The 14,258-nt window shown below is 38.2% G+C and overlaps 1 protein-coding gene across 1 annotated transcript in view; it reads left to right on the top strand.

Annotated features, from left to right (window-relative positions):
- Nucleotides 1–14,258, top strand: part of ALK (ALK receptor tyrosine kinase) — a 680,353-nt gene that overhangs the window by 653,743 nt on the left and 12,352 nt on the right. Inside the window, exons 21-27 of the mRNA XM_081944717.1 lie at nucleotides 1,414–1,504; nucleotides 2,345–2,409; nucleotides 3,266–3,395; nucleotides 9,879–9,976; nucleotides 10,503–10,595; nucleotides 13,230–13,331; nucleotides 13,647–13,781. Of these exons, the coding sequence (XP_081800843.1) occupies nucleotides 1,414–1,504; nucleotides 2,345–2,409; nucleotides 3,266–3,395; nucleotides 9,879–9,976; nucleotides 10,503–10,595; nucleotides 13,230–13,331; nucleotides 13,647–13,781 (714 nt within the window). The remainder of the gene's footprint in view (nucleotides 1–1,413; nucleotides 1,505–2,344; nucleotides 2,410–3,265; nucleotides 3,396–9,878; nucleotides 9,977–10,502; nucleotides 10,596–13,229; nucleotides 13,332–13,646; nucleotides 13,782–14,258) is intronic.

The following is a 14,258-nucleotide window of genomic DNA, read 5'->3' as shown; positions in this document are numbered from 1 at the left end:
TAGATGTCACAAGATTTGGGGTCAGGTGCAGTGGTGGGTTCCTACCAGTTCAGACCAGTTCAGCTGAACCAGTAGTGGTTTGGTGGCCTGGGTCACTGGAACTGGCAGTGACCAGGCCTGGATGCCCCCAAACCAGTTCCCTAGGCGGCGCCATAGGTACCACCATCTTGTTTTTCAGTTCTGTGCATGCGCAGAACAATTTTAATTGGACTGCGCATGCACACGCAGTGCCCATCAAGCGCATGTGCGCGAAGTGCACACATGAGCAAACTGGCAGTAGTGCCTGCCGGAACCCACCCCAGTCAGGTGGTTGACATTACTGAGATTGCTTGCTGGTTTGTTTTTCTTAGGTTGCAAAAAACTAGCACACCTACCTCTTTGGGGAACTATGGCATTCTATTACTCCTTTTCCCACCAAATCACTGGAGGCAGTAAAAAATAATGAACTAGAATTGGAATGTAATTATTGACTATGTGAGAGCCAATAATTTGGCACTCACAGTTTCACGATATTTTTAGGCATTTCCAAGAGTGCCTTCTAACCAGCCTTTGCTGGCATGCCAACTCGTATCTCTTGCATTTGTAATGTAGCTTTTATTACCCTGATTTGCTAATTTCTCAATTTTAGAATACTGTACTATACAGTATATATTATCCATGGAGCTTCTTTTACAAATAATGTGAAAACTGCAATTATTTCAGATAACTGGGAAATAGGCAGGTTTCCTGTACTTAAATATATGCTGTCTTGGTTCCTGCTTATTTCAGGATCCAGATACGATCCATGGGTTCTTATCTTTCCAGGTCTGTATAACTTGAAAGAATAACAAGATCTAGCATTTCAGGGGAAAATATTCTAACATAGTTGACATCCTGCTGTGCTTGGATTTTTTTAACTGGCAATGATGCTTTTTCTTCATAGAATATTTAAAAATTGAACTTCCTTATATTCATATGAATGAAATCCATTCTAGCATAGAAAACCATGACTGAATCTCATCAATTTTAAACCTGAAAAATGCAAACCTATATATTTTGTACTTGATAAGAGTTGCATGAATCTTGTTCTCTATCATCAAGAATTGTTCTTTTGTATATAACAGCTGCTGGTACCACAAATGATAGAAGAAAGACTGGCAGTGGTATGACTATGTGGGTGTAGTAAAATTGGCTTCTATTTTAAAATATCTGTTAGAGTAGCTCTTTTTTTTAATATCTCCCTTGAGTAACTCCTACATCCGATAATAAGACTGCATTAAGAAATCTCTCACTATTTACACAATAGTTAATGCAGTTAATAAAACACCAAGAGTTTTCCATTTGAACATTCCAGTATACCTTTAAGAATACAATATTGTAAGAATTGTGCCTTTGGGTTATGTTAAAACATCTTCCCTCTTCTGATCTTGTCAGGGGTCTAGGCCATGGAGCTTTTGGGGAAGTGTATGAAGGCCAGGTGATTGGTATCCCCACTGACCCCACTCCTCTTCAAGTGGCTGTAAAAGTAAGTTTCAATGAGACAAATTTGCCTCATGGGACCTATCACACCAAGGAAAGGGCTAAGGTTGACTTCATTTTCTACTTTCTCTGAGGGGAAAAGGGTGAATGTATTCCTGATTATAGACACTTGGAGGTATTAAGAACCCAGAACTGCCACTCAGATTATTATTGTTGAAGTTCATAAAAGTTATTAATTTTAATTCATAGGCATGTTTTTGAAACTCTGGTTCTTTCAAATATTACTTATCCCAAGCAGGAAATACTTTTGATTGTGTTCCCTTCTCTAGAGTCCTTCAGATGTATTGTCATTGTGACTCTCATAACTTCTATATCAGTGGCTATTGTCCATGCTAGTTGGAAATTATGAACATTTAATCTAACTTCCATAGAACTATCCATTTGGGATCTTGGCTCAGACTTTTCCTATTCAACATCCTTATCCTGTCACAGTTCACCACCCTATGTTGTTATTGATATACTAACTGAAAACTGGAGTTTTCTCAAAGTAGTTGAGTGATGGAAAAAAGTGTTTGCTGTTATTATTGTCTGAGGCATACGTATTAAATCCAGATGTGTGTACACTCACACACACACACACACACACACACACCATCTTTCTCAACTTGGAGTTTTTAAATAGTGTTGAACTACATTTCTCATCATTCCACTCATAAAGCTAAATAGTTGAGTTTCTATATGGAGTTTCTGTGGAGAATTTCTAATAGGGAGTTTCTAAAGATTTGGGTATCTCTTAAATGGCTTAGAATAGTCTTTGGACAGGTGGTACCTAAAACATTTTCCACATGAAAGAAATTTCACTTTCCCTCTCTTCTTTCTTGACTAGACATTGCCAGAGGTTTGCTCAGAGCAAGATGAGTTGGATTTCCTGATGGAAGCTCTTATAATAAGGTGTGTTAATTCAAATTGGTCACCTGCTTTTCTACCTCAAATACACATCTACTAGTATTAAAAGCGCTGGTTATTTTAACTCTCCAGCTTTTATACAGATGAATCACATATAATCCAGTAAAATTGCCCAAAGCAATTGCATTTCCCTTATTTTCTTCAAACTTTACAATCTGCCTATAAAACAGTCCTCTATCAGGAGGATCTTCATTAGAGATGGGATTATTTTAAAATCACCACAGAAGACAGATAAATTTAGGATTATCTCTAAATATAACACTATGGTTATCTTAAAATCTCAGATTTTCTTGTTTGTTAAAGAGTCTCTTAAATTTATAAGAATACTTGAAATTCGCAGAGCAGTAAAGAATAACATTTTTACAAAGTGAGTGTTGGCTTTCAGTGATAGTAATAATTTTGAAGTTACCAGTATCATAAGACTAACTTTATTCACTATTGCCCCAAAATCTGAGAAGGGAAAGAAGGAACAAAGTAGATGAAAATGTTAAACTGTTCATTTTTGGAGTGGGGAGAAAAGGGTTATTTTATGTTATTATTATTTTCCATATAAAAATTCATTGACCAAATTATTATTTTTGACTTGCAATGGTCTTCTATTGTCCAATCCAACAGCAGTTTTCTTTTGACCACCAAACTACATTGATCTGGCTTAACACAAATATTGATCTGCAATTTTATAATGTCCACTGTAGCCATATATGATGGACACTGAAGTCCAGTGCGCCAGGAGAGCAAGAGAGCTAAAAAAAAAAAGGCTTGGTTAGATAAACAAATCGCAAGGTTCAATCTCTGTCTTTTTGCATTAAAAGTTTTTTTTTACCCTCAATCTTCCTTGCAGCAAGTTCAATCATCAGAATATTGTACGCTGCATTGGAGTGAGTTTACAGGCTCTGCCTCGCTTTATTTTGCTGGAGCTTATGGCTGGAGGAGACTTGAAATCTTTCCTGAGGGAGACACGACCAAAGCCGGTAAGAGAAAAATAATAGTTCAGCATAGTCTCAGCTTCCAGCTCACCTTGAAAGTTTTGCCTAACTTAAATATAGTCTAGTTCTTTTTGCTAATGTTCCAATGTTTGCTTTTAAAAGCTGCGATGCATGACAAGGATTTTTAGTACTTTGACAGATTAAATTGAGCAGGTCTTATGTTGCTGATTAGGGAACTGAACCAGAGATTGATTAAGTGAACAATTCACCAGCAATTACTCTGAAGGAAAGTTGACTTAGCATATATTTAGGAGCAACGTTTCACACTTAAAGGGAACAACTTGGACTCAGTTACTGATTCAAAGAATAGCCTGGACTAAAAGAGACGGCACTATTACTCCTCTGTAATAGCAACGTTAAGGGACGTGATGGCTCAGTGGCTAAGATGCTGAGCTTGTTGATCAGAAAGATTGGCAGTTTGGAGGTTCGAATCCCTTGCGCCGCATAACAGAGTGAGCTCCCATTACTTGTCCCAGCTTCTGCCAACCTAGCAATTCAAAAGCATGTAAAAATGCAAGTAGAAAAATAAGAAACACCTTTGGTGGGAAGGTAACAGTGTTCCGTGCGCCATCGTATTTAGTCTTGCTGGCCACATGAACACGGAGATGTCTTTGGACAGTGCTGGCTCTTTGATTTTGAAACGGAGATGAGCACTGCCCCCTAGAGTGGGAACAACTAGCACATATGTGTGAGGGGAACCTTTACCTTAAGAGCAACATTATATAATTCCAGGGGCTATTCTTCACTTGTGCAACTCTACAAGAATGCTACAGGTTCCAGAAATCTTAGGCAACATGGGGGGCAAATTCAGCATTGACAAAAGGAATTCCCTGGAAGTAATGATAGGGAGAGCAGTAAGTTAATATATCAGTTGTCTCAATTAGGCATTGTTTCCAAGTTTGCCAAGTAATATGAAAGACTACTTGGAGTGGGCTGCTGGTGATTCCAAAGAAATAATCCTATGTACCTTGAACATTCACGGCACATAGGTTTACTTCTCACGCATAACAAACAGCATTGCTGAAATAAAATCAAGAAGATACCATTCCATTTGTGTTGCTGTTCCCTCACCTCCACTGAAAAGTGTACTATAAGATGCCAAGATATCTGAAGATTTGTTGTCTATGTTAATAACATAGTAACATGAGATTTTTAAGCTATTATACTGTAGAGCAGGGGTGTCAAACAGGGGTGTCAAACTGGCAGCCCACAGGCCAGATGCATCACGTGCAGGCCACACCCACCCCAGCTCCACGAAGAGGAAAAATGTCACGAAACATTATGTGATGGCAACATGATGCCACGAGATTGACACCCGTGCTGTAGAGTCTTTCCCAAAACTGACCAGCACCTTCTACATATAAGTAATGTTGGATTTCCATAAAAAACCAACTCTTCCAGAAGACTTTAAAGAATTCTACCATTGGTTAATTGTTTTGCTGCTACTATTGCTGCTGTTAGAGATGGTGGTGATATTTTTATTTTATTCAACATAACTTTATATATTATGTTGTGGGATATATATATATTGTACCATTGACATTTTATTGTACGCTGTGTGGTTAAATCAGTGGCATAGCCTCTTTTTGAAAACTCAGGGTAAAGGAGCAAAGACAATTTCTGTAGGTAATTAGTTCCCATGTCTAACATTCAATTGGACTCTACTTCCTGTAACTTAAATCCGCTGTTTTGTGTCCTGTGTCCTTTTGGTGATAAAGAAGCGGTCTTGACCTTCTGTGCATCATCCTTTCCGGTATTGAAGTGTGCTATTACATCCAGCTCAGTCATTTTTTTCCTCAAGGCTAAACATTCCCAGTTCTTTTAGTTCGTAGTTTCTACTTTCCAGGGCATTCTCTAGTTTTGCTAGTTCACAAGAGGGGGAAAAAACCAAGGAAAACATACTAATGTCATTGTGAATGAAACATTATTTAAATAGTTACTTTAACATCAGACTTGGTCTATCAACAAGAAAAGCAGAAAAAAATGAATTCTCATGCACACAAGTTTTAATACAAACATAAATACAGAGAGAGAGAGTTCTAGGAACATCTTTAAAGATATAGACCAGAGCAGGCAACCTTTCTGAAACTGTTGAATGCAATTTTCCACTAAGGAATGTGGCAGCAGTGTAGTGATATCACCACAAAAGACAGAGCTCCTTAGAAGAGGAGAGGTAACCAAGAGTCTGCAACCAGAAACAGAGATCAGAAAGTGTCTACAGGAGCAAGAGAGATTTTTCAAGGGAGCTGAGAGAGAGGAGAATAAAAGGACAGGACACTACAGAGTATTAATCACACCATTAAACCTAAATTAATCATCACTGCAAATCCAGAGATGTGGATGTGTGATGGTTGTGTAGATCACAGGATGTCCCTAGTGTGAAGGTTGCTGACATTAAGCGTCATCTAGATAAGCTGCTGGATAATGCACAGAAGCCAGTGATAATGGTTCACATTGTCCTCCGTGACATTAGAAGAGAGATGTCAAACTGGCAGCGCATAAGCCGGATGCGTCACTTGCAGGCCACGCCCACCCCAGCTCCGCGAATGGGAAAAACGTCGCAAGACATCATGTGATGGCAACATGATGTGGTTAGTTTGACACCCTTGCATTAGAAAATTGATGTGTCTTGGAAGATAATACTAGACAGAAAGGCTGACGTGTGTTATGCACTGGGAAACCTTTTGGCACAAACCAAATATCTAAAATAGGAATGCTTCCACCTGAACCAAAATAAAACCAAACTGCTGACACAGTAGCATCAGAAAGATGCTTAAAGCAGATTTAAAATATATCTCTGGGGAAAGATTAACAGATGATGGATAAGATCTAGTTCAAAAAGGTGGAGATGTTTCAGAAAAGACTTTAAAGGTGTGGAATCAATACTGAACATACTGTAAGTTAATGGGTAGATATGACAGGAGATGAAATGATGACCAAAAAGGATCATAGTACATTTGAAAAAGAACATGGTATACAGGTGTCCATATCAAGGCTAGAAGCCTCTGAACCAAAATCGAATTATGTATTGTTAAGAAAAGGTCCTGGTTAGAATGCTCATATGTAAAGCTAGAATTAGAATGTTGATATATGAGCATTGGCACTGTTTTACTTTTAGGAGATTGGGAGCTTTTTAAAAAATAAAATAAACTTTTTAAGCCTATTTTTCCTTCCATTTAATCATGTCCAATTTTTGAAGATTGCCTGGAGAAGGTTTTTCCATTGCGTCTTTCCTAGGACTAAGAGAAAGTGACTGGACCAAGGTCATCCAACTGATTTCGTACCAAGGCAGGATTACAACATGCAATCCTGCCAGTTTACTGCATGATGCCTTACCCACTGTATTACCTTTATTATACAGGATGTATAATTTCCATTTAAACAAAGATTTTCCTTCTAAATGCTGGAGGCACCATTTCAATAGCTCTCATGGCTATGAAAGATGCTGAATGCTGCCTACTCTTATGATAAACTGAAAACGTATTCAAACCATGCTCTATTTGGTTGTTGTTTTTTAGCTAGACTTGTTATTTTTCTTTCAGCTCCTCTAAGTCCATTTCAATTTAATTCAGAAAGATTTTAGTGGTAAGATCTTATTGCTACAAGAATATGATGCTAATAGAGGTAGAAATACAAGACTGTTCATATCCTTGGAACTGAAATGAGCAGAAGCTCAGAACATAAAACTATCTCCTAAGCAGTTAAAAGCTTTTTGTGCATTAGAAAAGCAATTGGGAGAAGTTTGGGGAAGAAAAGCATTAATTTCCCTCCGTTGTGTCATACAGCTTGGTGCTCAGAACAGTGATTATGCTGAACAATGGAATCAATTTGTTTTGCAGTCACCTTTTACAAAGTTTGACCTAACAAGGGAAGGTGTTACTTTAACTCTTCCCAACCTGTTCCTGCAAATGGCAGCTACATCCTTTCTAGCTGGCTGCCTCATTCTTTCATCTGGATGAAGAGCAGCCAAGAACTGGAAAATGAATTTCCTCAGCATTTCAAGGCTATCCCTGCACTCTGCCTCTCTCTACAAAATGGGTGCAAACGCTGCACATCTCAAATAAATTACTCTGTTAAATTGCCCTTAGTAGAGAAAGAGCTTCTACTTCAACAGACATAAAATAAAAGGCAGGACAAGAGGTTTTCTTTTTCCATTAAACCAAACTGTGACAAAAGCTTTGCATAAAATTTTACATTCTATGTATATAGTCTATTTTCCATCATCCCCAACCCCCCAAAGGTCGGCTGTGCTACCTCATCATGGCAAGGGAAGGAGGTGTTCCTGGGAGGGATGAGCAAAGAACATTGGGAGGGTATGTCAAATGTATACTTCTCAGCAAGGTCACCCAAAGCATCATCCCATCTGCCCAATTAAAGCAAGCAGGTACCTATACTGGACAATAGCATATAGAAAGATGCAGGAGGTAGATCAGTGATGGCAAACGTTTTTGGCACCGAATGCCTAAAAGGGAGCGGGATGCTTGTCTGGCGTACAGCCCGGAAGAAGAGCTGCCCAGGGGGCATGCGCGTGCCAGAAATGCGCGCTAGCCAGCTAGTCTTCCGGTTACTGGCACGCGTGTGCATGTGACAATCAGCTGGCCACCGTGCAAGCACATACCAGAAAACGGAAGACCAGCTCTTTCAGTTTCGGCACTGTCACACGCACAAAGCCCAGCTGACCATCGAGCACGCATGCGTGCCAGAAGACCAGATTTTTTATTCTTTTACATACAATTATAAGTATACATTCACATAGTTGTTCTTCTTTACATTTGTCATTCTTACACATTTGTTATTCCTTTTAAAAGGTTATAATATACAATTTGGGTTGCTTTATTTACCATCCCACCCGTCTGTTTTAATACCACCTTATTATCCCTTTCTTTTCTCCCTCCCTCCCTTCTCTACTTCCTTCCTTCCTCCTCTCCTTCCCCTTCCTTCTTCCTTTACCTCTTTCCTACTCCTACTCTTCCTCTTCCTACCCTCTCCCCTTCTCTTTCTCTACCTTCCACCCTGCTCTCCTCACCTTTACTACTTGTTGAATCAGAATTCCCTGCCTGATTGACTTTTTCCTAGCCTTGCTTTTTGGTTTTCTACACATTCTTACCTTTAATTGGGGATGAGGGTTGCTTTTGAAACCTACTCCTTTAGCTCCTCTGGGGATTCTGTTATCAGATAAGCTATTTTTTCTTTTTAGCAGAAGTAGGGAAGGGAATAGGAGTAGCTTTGCAGAGGGAGATGGGCAGCATATAAATTTAATAAGTAAATACTGTACATGAACTGGAGCATTTCACATTCAGGTGTATTGGCTATTTAGGATGAGAATCAACAATCTGCAGCATTCAGCGAACATGGATGTGGATGTGCTTGCCTGACAATTTTCTACACTCCTGAAATACTTACATAATTTGACCCTTCACTTTCGCATTCATTCTCAGTTTTATCAGACTGGCGGAGATTGTTTTATTGCAATATTTTCCTGAACATGGTTTTTCAGGTTTCCTAAAACGAACAACACCAGCCTAGTAATTATTTTACTCAATGCCGGATTTGTAAATGCTAATGTTTTGCAAAGGAACATAGAGACATCATGTTTCTATTTTGAAAATAGTGAGGATTTAGGGAATCAGTTGAAAATATATATATAAATATAAAAAATAAAATTTCTAAAGCGAATTGGAGGAGATGATTTTGGCATCACAAAATAGGGTGGGGTTGGGTCAATTGTGCTGATATTTTTCCAGCTGTCCAACAAAAAATATTCTTTGTTTATAATCTCCTCTGTCCCTGGACTATCAAAATCTAGAAACGCTGTGTCTCATGCCAGAAATAATTTTCCTGGCGGTCTCTATTGGTCTATATCTGTACAGCATCTGATTTGGAGGAAACCTGTTTTTCAAAACATGATACATGCTCATTCTGTCAAATAATTTCCTTGAAATTTGGGGAAACTATTTGAGAACTGTTCTTTTTACTATATAATTTCATGCCTCCTCTTCAGGAATTTAGGTTCTACAGTAAAAAAAAGAGGGGGGGGAGTGAAGCTAATTTGAGCACTAGAAATTAATGTTGGAGATGCAATACATTATATTTAGTAGGAAATGACTTCAAAGATTGTTCAGTCAAGCTTCTGCCGATCAGAAAATTTGTCCCTTTATTCATGCTTACTTTGCATAGAATTGTTTATTAGGAACAAAGAAAGAACAGAAAATGGGATGCTCAGAAAATAAGAAGATAATCCCTGTGAAATGCAGTGATCAAGACCTTAGGAAGAAGTATTTAGAATTGCAATAATGTAACCTAAAATGTGATTTTTTTTAAAAAAAATATACACTTAGCTTTTATACTGTTAGCAGCACTAATTCTAACAGATTCTGTGATTGCCCATTTTTTAAAAAAATCCTTGTCAGCCCTTTTTGATTGTTTAAATTCATATTCCTGAAATAATTCTTTGATTCTTCCTTTTAGACCCATCCCTCCTCACTAACCATGCTGGATTTGCTCCACGTAGCTCGTGATATTGCTTGTGGTTGTCAGTATTTGGAAGAAAATCACTTCATTCACAGGTCAGTAAGAGAAGCTATTATTGCAGGAGGACCATTCTCTCTCTCTCTCTCTCTCTCTCTCTCTCTCTCTCTCTCTCTCTCTCTCTCTCTCTCTCTCTCTGTGTGTGTGTGTGTGTGTGTGTGTGTGGTCTGTGGCTGACTTGTATCAGGTTAGTACACAAGCCACTGACAAAAATGGTTGTATACTACCACCCTCTAGAGGTATGCTGCTTTGAACATAAAAAAGGAGGAACTGAGGCATTATTTCTTTTTTAAAAATTTCTTGAACAGATTTATATTTTGCCTTTCCTTCAGGAGCTCAAAATGTCCTATATATAAATTATTCTTTTTCAATGCAAGTTTGAAGTTTTCTACTTCTAGATTTTTTATTTATTTTGGCTTTCCTATTTGAAAAATGAGTGTGTTCATTTTAACAATAGTGGCTTTATCTTTAGCTTTCCAGTAACTTAACAGCTGGTCTGTCTTGATTACCGCACAAATTTAATTTTATTAATTATTTTAAAACAGTCATTTGTTCTTTCTCTAGAGACATTGCTGCTCGAAATTGCCTCCTTACTTGTAAAGGTCCTGGAAGAATAGCTAAAATTGGAGATTTTGGAATGGCCAGGGACATATATAGGTGAGAAATATTGGTTATTATTTCTTATTCTAACGTTTATAACTTCTATAAGGGAATATATAACATTCCTTTATATAATCTCAATCTCTCCCCCCCCCCCTCTCATGAATGAGTAAATGTAGGCTTCTACAATATTTATTTCATTGTATGCATTGGTCTTTTTGAGATATTTATATTTTGTTGTACCCAGGAGGATAATGTATGCTGTCTTCACTAAAATTCTATGTTCATTCTGTGGAATTTCCTTAGATTACTTTTATTGTTATTTTATCAACCACTTTTGGTATTGCGCTGAAACAGAATCCTCTCCAACCTTGTTCTCTTTACTTTCCTCATACATTATCCTGAAGCTTTATCCCTTTTTGTGTTGACCATACACACTCTTCCGCTTCTGTCTCTGTTTATTGCATATAAAAATAGGGAAGGGTCGGAAAAAGGCAATTACTGACTCTGGAATTTCTCCAGGGCACCAGGATGAATGATTCTTCATTGTTAAATAGGAAGACTTTAATAATCTACTATAGTACAGTAGATATTTTTGGTAATGTATTGTTACTGTCCTCGCAGTGCCCTCTAATGTCATCCTGGAGAAGTACTTCACCACATATATCTGTACAGTATTGATTCTGGCAACAAACCAAAAGCTTGGGCTATTTATAAGCAGGGTTGAATATGCAGATTTTCTTGACACTTTGCAAGTTGAAAACTTCTCTTTGAGAATGCATTCTTTGTAGTAAACATGCAAGACCTAAAAGAAGTGTTTGGATTATTCATTCCAGGACAATGAGATTTGTCTCATTGTCCTGGAATGGGCAGTTTTGTGAAAAGATCACTGAAAGCCAAGTATAAGATGGCAAGAGCCATAATCAGATCTGCTGTCCTGTGAAAATGAAGAAAAAATTAAGCAAGGATAGGATAACCCAGATCAAGACTAAAGCATTCATGTTATGGGGCACAGCTTTGGCCAGCCTTGAATGGTGCCATTTGTTGGAGTGGGTGAAGCCAGGAAGAAAACTAGATTTACTATGATTCTTCTGAATTTAAACTGAATTAAAACTATATACGGTTAATATCATTACTCTCTAATTATGTATTTACATATTCACCAGATAGGAAGACAAATTTTCTCCAAAATGTACATTGATGGGATACCTTATATTCTCTGATTGAGAATACTAAAAGCTAAAAGAAGAATTTATTGGAAACCAAAGTTTGCCAGAGAAGTGGCCAAAGGCCTTCTACTAGGAAGGAGATCACTTTGAAGAAGAGCAGGAAGCTTACATCCTGCTTGGAAGGGCTGGGGAGTTTCAACTCTTTCTAACCCTAACTCGGTTTTCTCCCTTTTCCTTTTCTCTAGCATTATTCCATTCTTTAGGTCTGTCCCATATTTTTTTAAACTCTTGTTTGCCCTTTCCATTCAGTCATCACTTTATTTTCTTTCTCTCTCTTTCTCTTTTATTCCCAACTTTTGCCATTTTTACTGGAAGAAAGGAGGTCAGTCCCTGTGTTTCATGTGTAGGTTGCATTGTATGATTTTGTGTGAATAGTGCACTTGTCTCTGAGAAAGAATGGCACAACAGGAGATGATTCATTGGCTTGAAAATGGACTACATTATTTTGCAAATTGTTCATTTCATTAAATAATTAATTAATGCAATATTATTTGTGTGGAATGTGTTCCATACAAACATTTGTTTATTCATTGGGTAGCGCTCTCTGGCAATGGATTCATGTAGAGTTGACATATCTGGATGGACAAAGTAGAAAAAGCATTGGACAGCATTTTGCTTTTCGGTCTCTTATTTCTTATTTATGAAAATCTCCTGAGATCTAAGGCCACCTCCTTTTGGGTAATTGCTTTAAAATGTCCTCCTTTTCTACATTTTATAGATTTCTGGGGCAAATCCTAAGAGTTGTGTTTTATAGTTTACCTTAAAGAATAAAGATTCCAACCCTCCTTTTCCACTTACTATTTTGTCAAACCCTGGGGAAATCAGGAGATTCAGGCAGTTCAAATGAGTGTAAAGATTCTCTATAATAATCTGAGCTACTAACAATCAAGGGAAATGAGTGGGAAAGCATTCAAGGTGGGCTGGATTTAGATCTCTTTGGGGGGCATGTAGGGACTCATGACTGATGATGCATCTGACTTGTCCCTTGGTCTGAGCCTGGTCATTTCTTCCATATTCCTGATTACCTACCTCTACTCCCAAAGTCTCAATTTGCTCTGTGGGAGAATGCATTGAACCCACACATGACAGAAATGCCCCCCTGGCCTTCTGAAATCAGGTAAATCCCTAAAATTCTCACCTGGTCCCACATTGCAATTTATAGGTACAGTTTGGTTTCGCATACTCAAACTGTTGCCATCAAAGAATGGAAGTATTGCTTCAATCAGATTTAAGGATGTAATTCTACATAACAAAGAATCATAGACACCTTTTCCCTTATTTAGAAAAGTAAAAGATAGATATTCCCTCTTTTTCTTATAAAAGGGAGAATTTGCCTTATTGTTTCAGAAAGAAAAACTGCCATCACGGCTGCCATCAGCAGAGCTCTCAGAGCCACCCACTTCAATCAGCTGCTGAAGGAGCCAATACTTAACTCTTGTTAATATTCTTTCCTCGACTGCAGGGCCAGCTACTACAGAAAAGGAGGGTGTGCAATGCTGCCTGTCAAATGGATGCCACCTGAAGCCTTCATGGAAGGGATATTTACATCCAAAACAGATACCTGGTAGGCTTGCTCAGAATTTTCTTTCCATTTTGCAAGCCAACAGCTACTCGGGGGTTTAAAATATCACTGTCCACATTTTTTTTTTGTCTGATAGAGGCTGAAATGTTCTTTAAGCATGCCTTTTTCTTCTGCCAAATAATACAGCTTGTCAAACAGGTGCCACAGTTCCTTGACACACTATAGAAACAAGTAGATCCAGAGCCACTAACAGAAAATAGTTAGAAAGAATGCAACCTCTCAATATGGTGAATTTAATAGAAATTAAAAGAAGTAGAAAATACAAATTGATTTTATTTCTTGCTTTTCTGTGTCCAGGTCATTTGGAGTGTTGCTGTGGGAAATATTCTCGCTTGGATATATGCCCTATCCCAGCAAAAGTAACCAGGAGGTCTTGGAATTTGTCACAAGTGGAGGAAGGATGGATCCACCCAAAAACTGCCCTGGCCCTGTGTATGAAAACTTTCATTTATTTATTTATTTATTTATTATTCATATTTATAGACCGCCCCCTCTCCCGAAAGGGACTCGGGGCGGTGTACAGTCATTAAAATGTGTTATAAAATACATACATAAAACAGTTAAATAATTAAATACGTAGGTGAAGGAGGTTGTAAGACTGTATATAGAATAATAAATATAGTACATTAAAAGCTTATTAAAACCCCAAACCCAATTAAAATGAATAAATCCCCGGGAGGTAAAACTAAGAAAGTGCCAGGCCAGCTGATTGAAATAGGTGAGTCTTTAACTTTTGCCGGAAGGAACGGAGGTCGGTGGTAGTTCGAATGTCTGGGGGGAGGTCATTCCAGAGGGTTGGGCCCATCACAGAGAAGGATCTACTCCTAGGTGTCGCCCGCTGGCATTGCCTAGCAGACGGCACCAGGAGGAGCCCCTCTCTGTGTGAGCGGATAGGTCGCAGGGACGTGT

This window comes from Natrix helvetica (genome assembly GCF_964273705.1).
Source record: "Natrix helvetica genome assembly, chromosome: 2".
NCBI lineage: Eukaryota > Metazoa > Chordata > Lepidosauria > Squamata > Natricidae > Natrix > Natrix helvetica.
The sequence above is the reverse complement of the archived record's forward strand: the minus strand, read 5'-3'. Positions and strand labels throughout refer to the sequence as shown.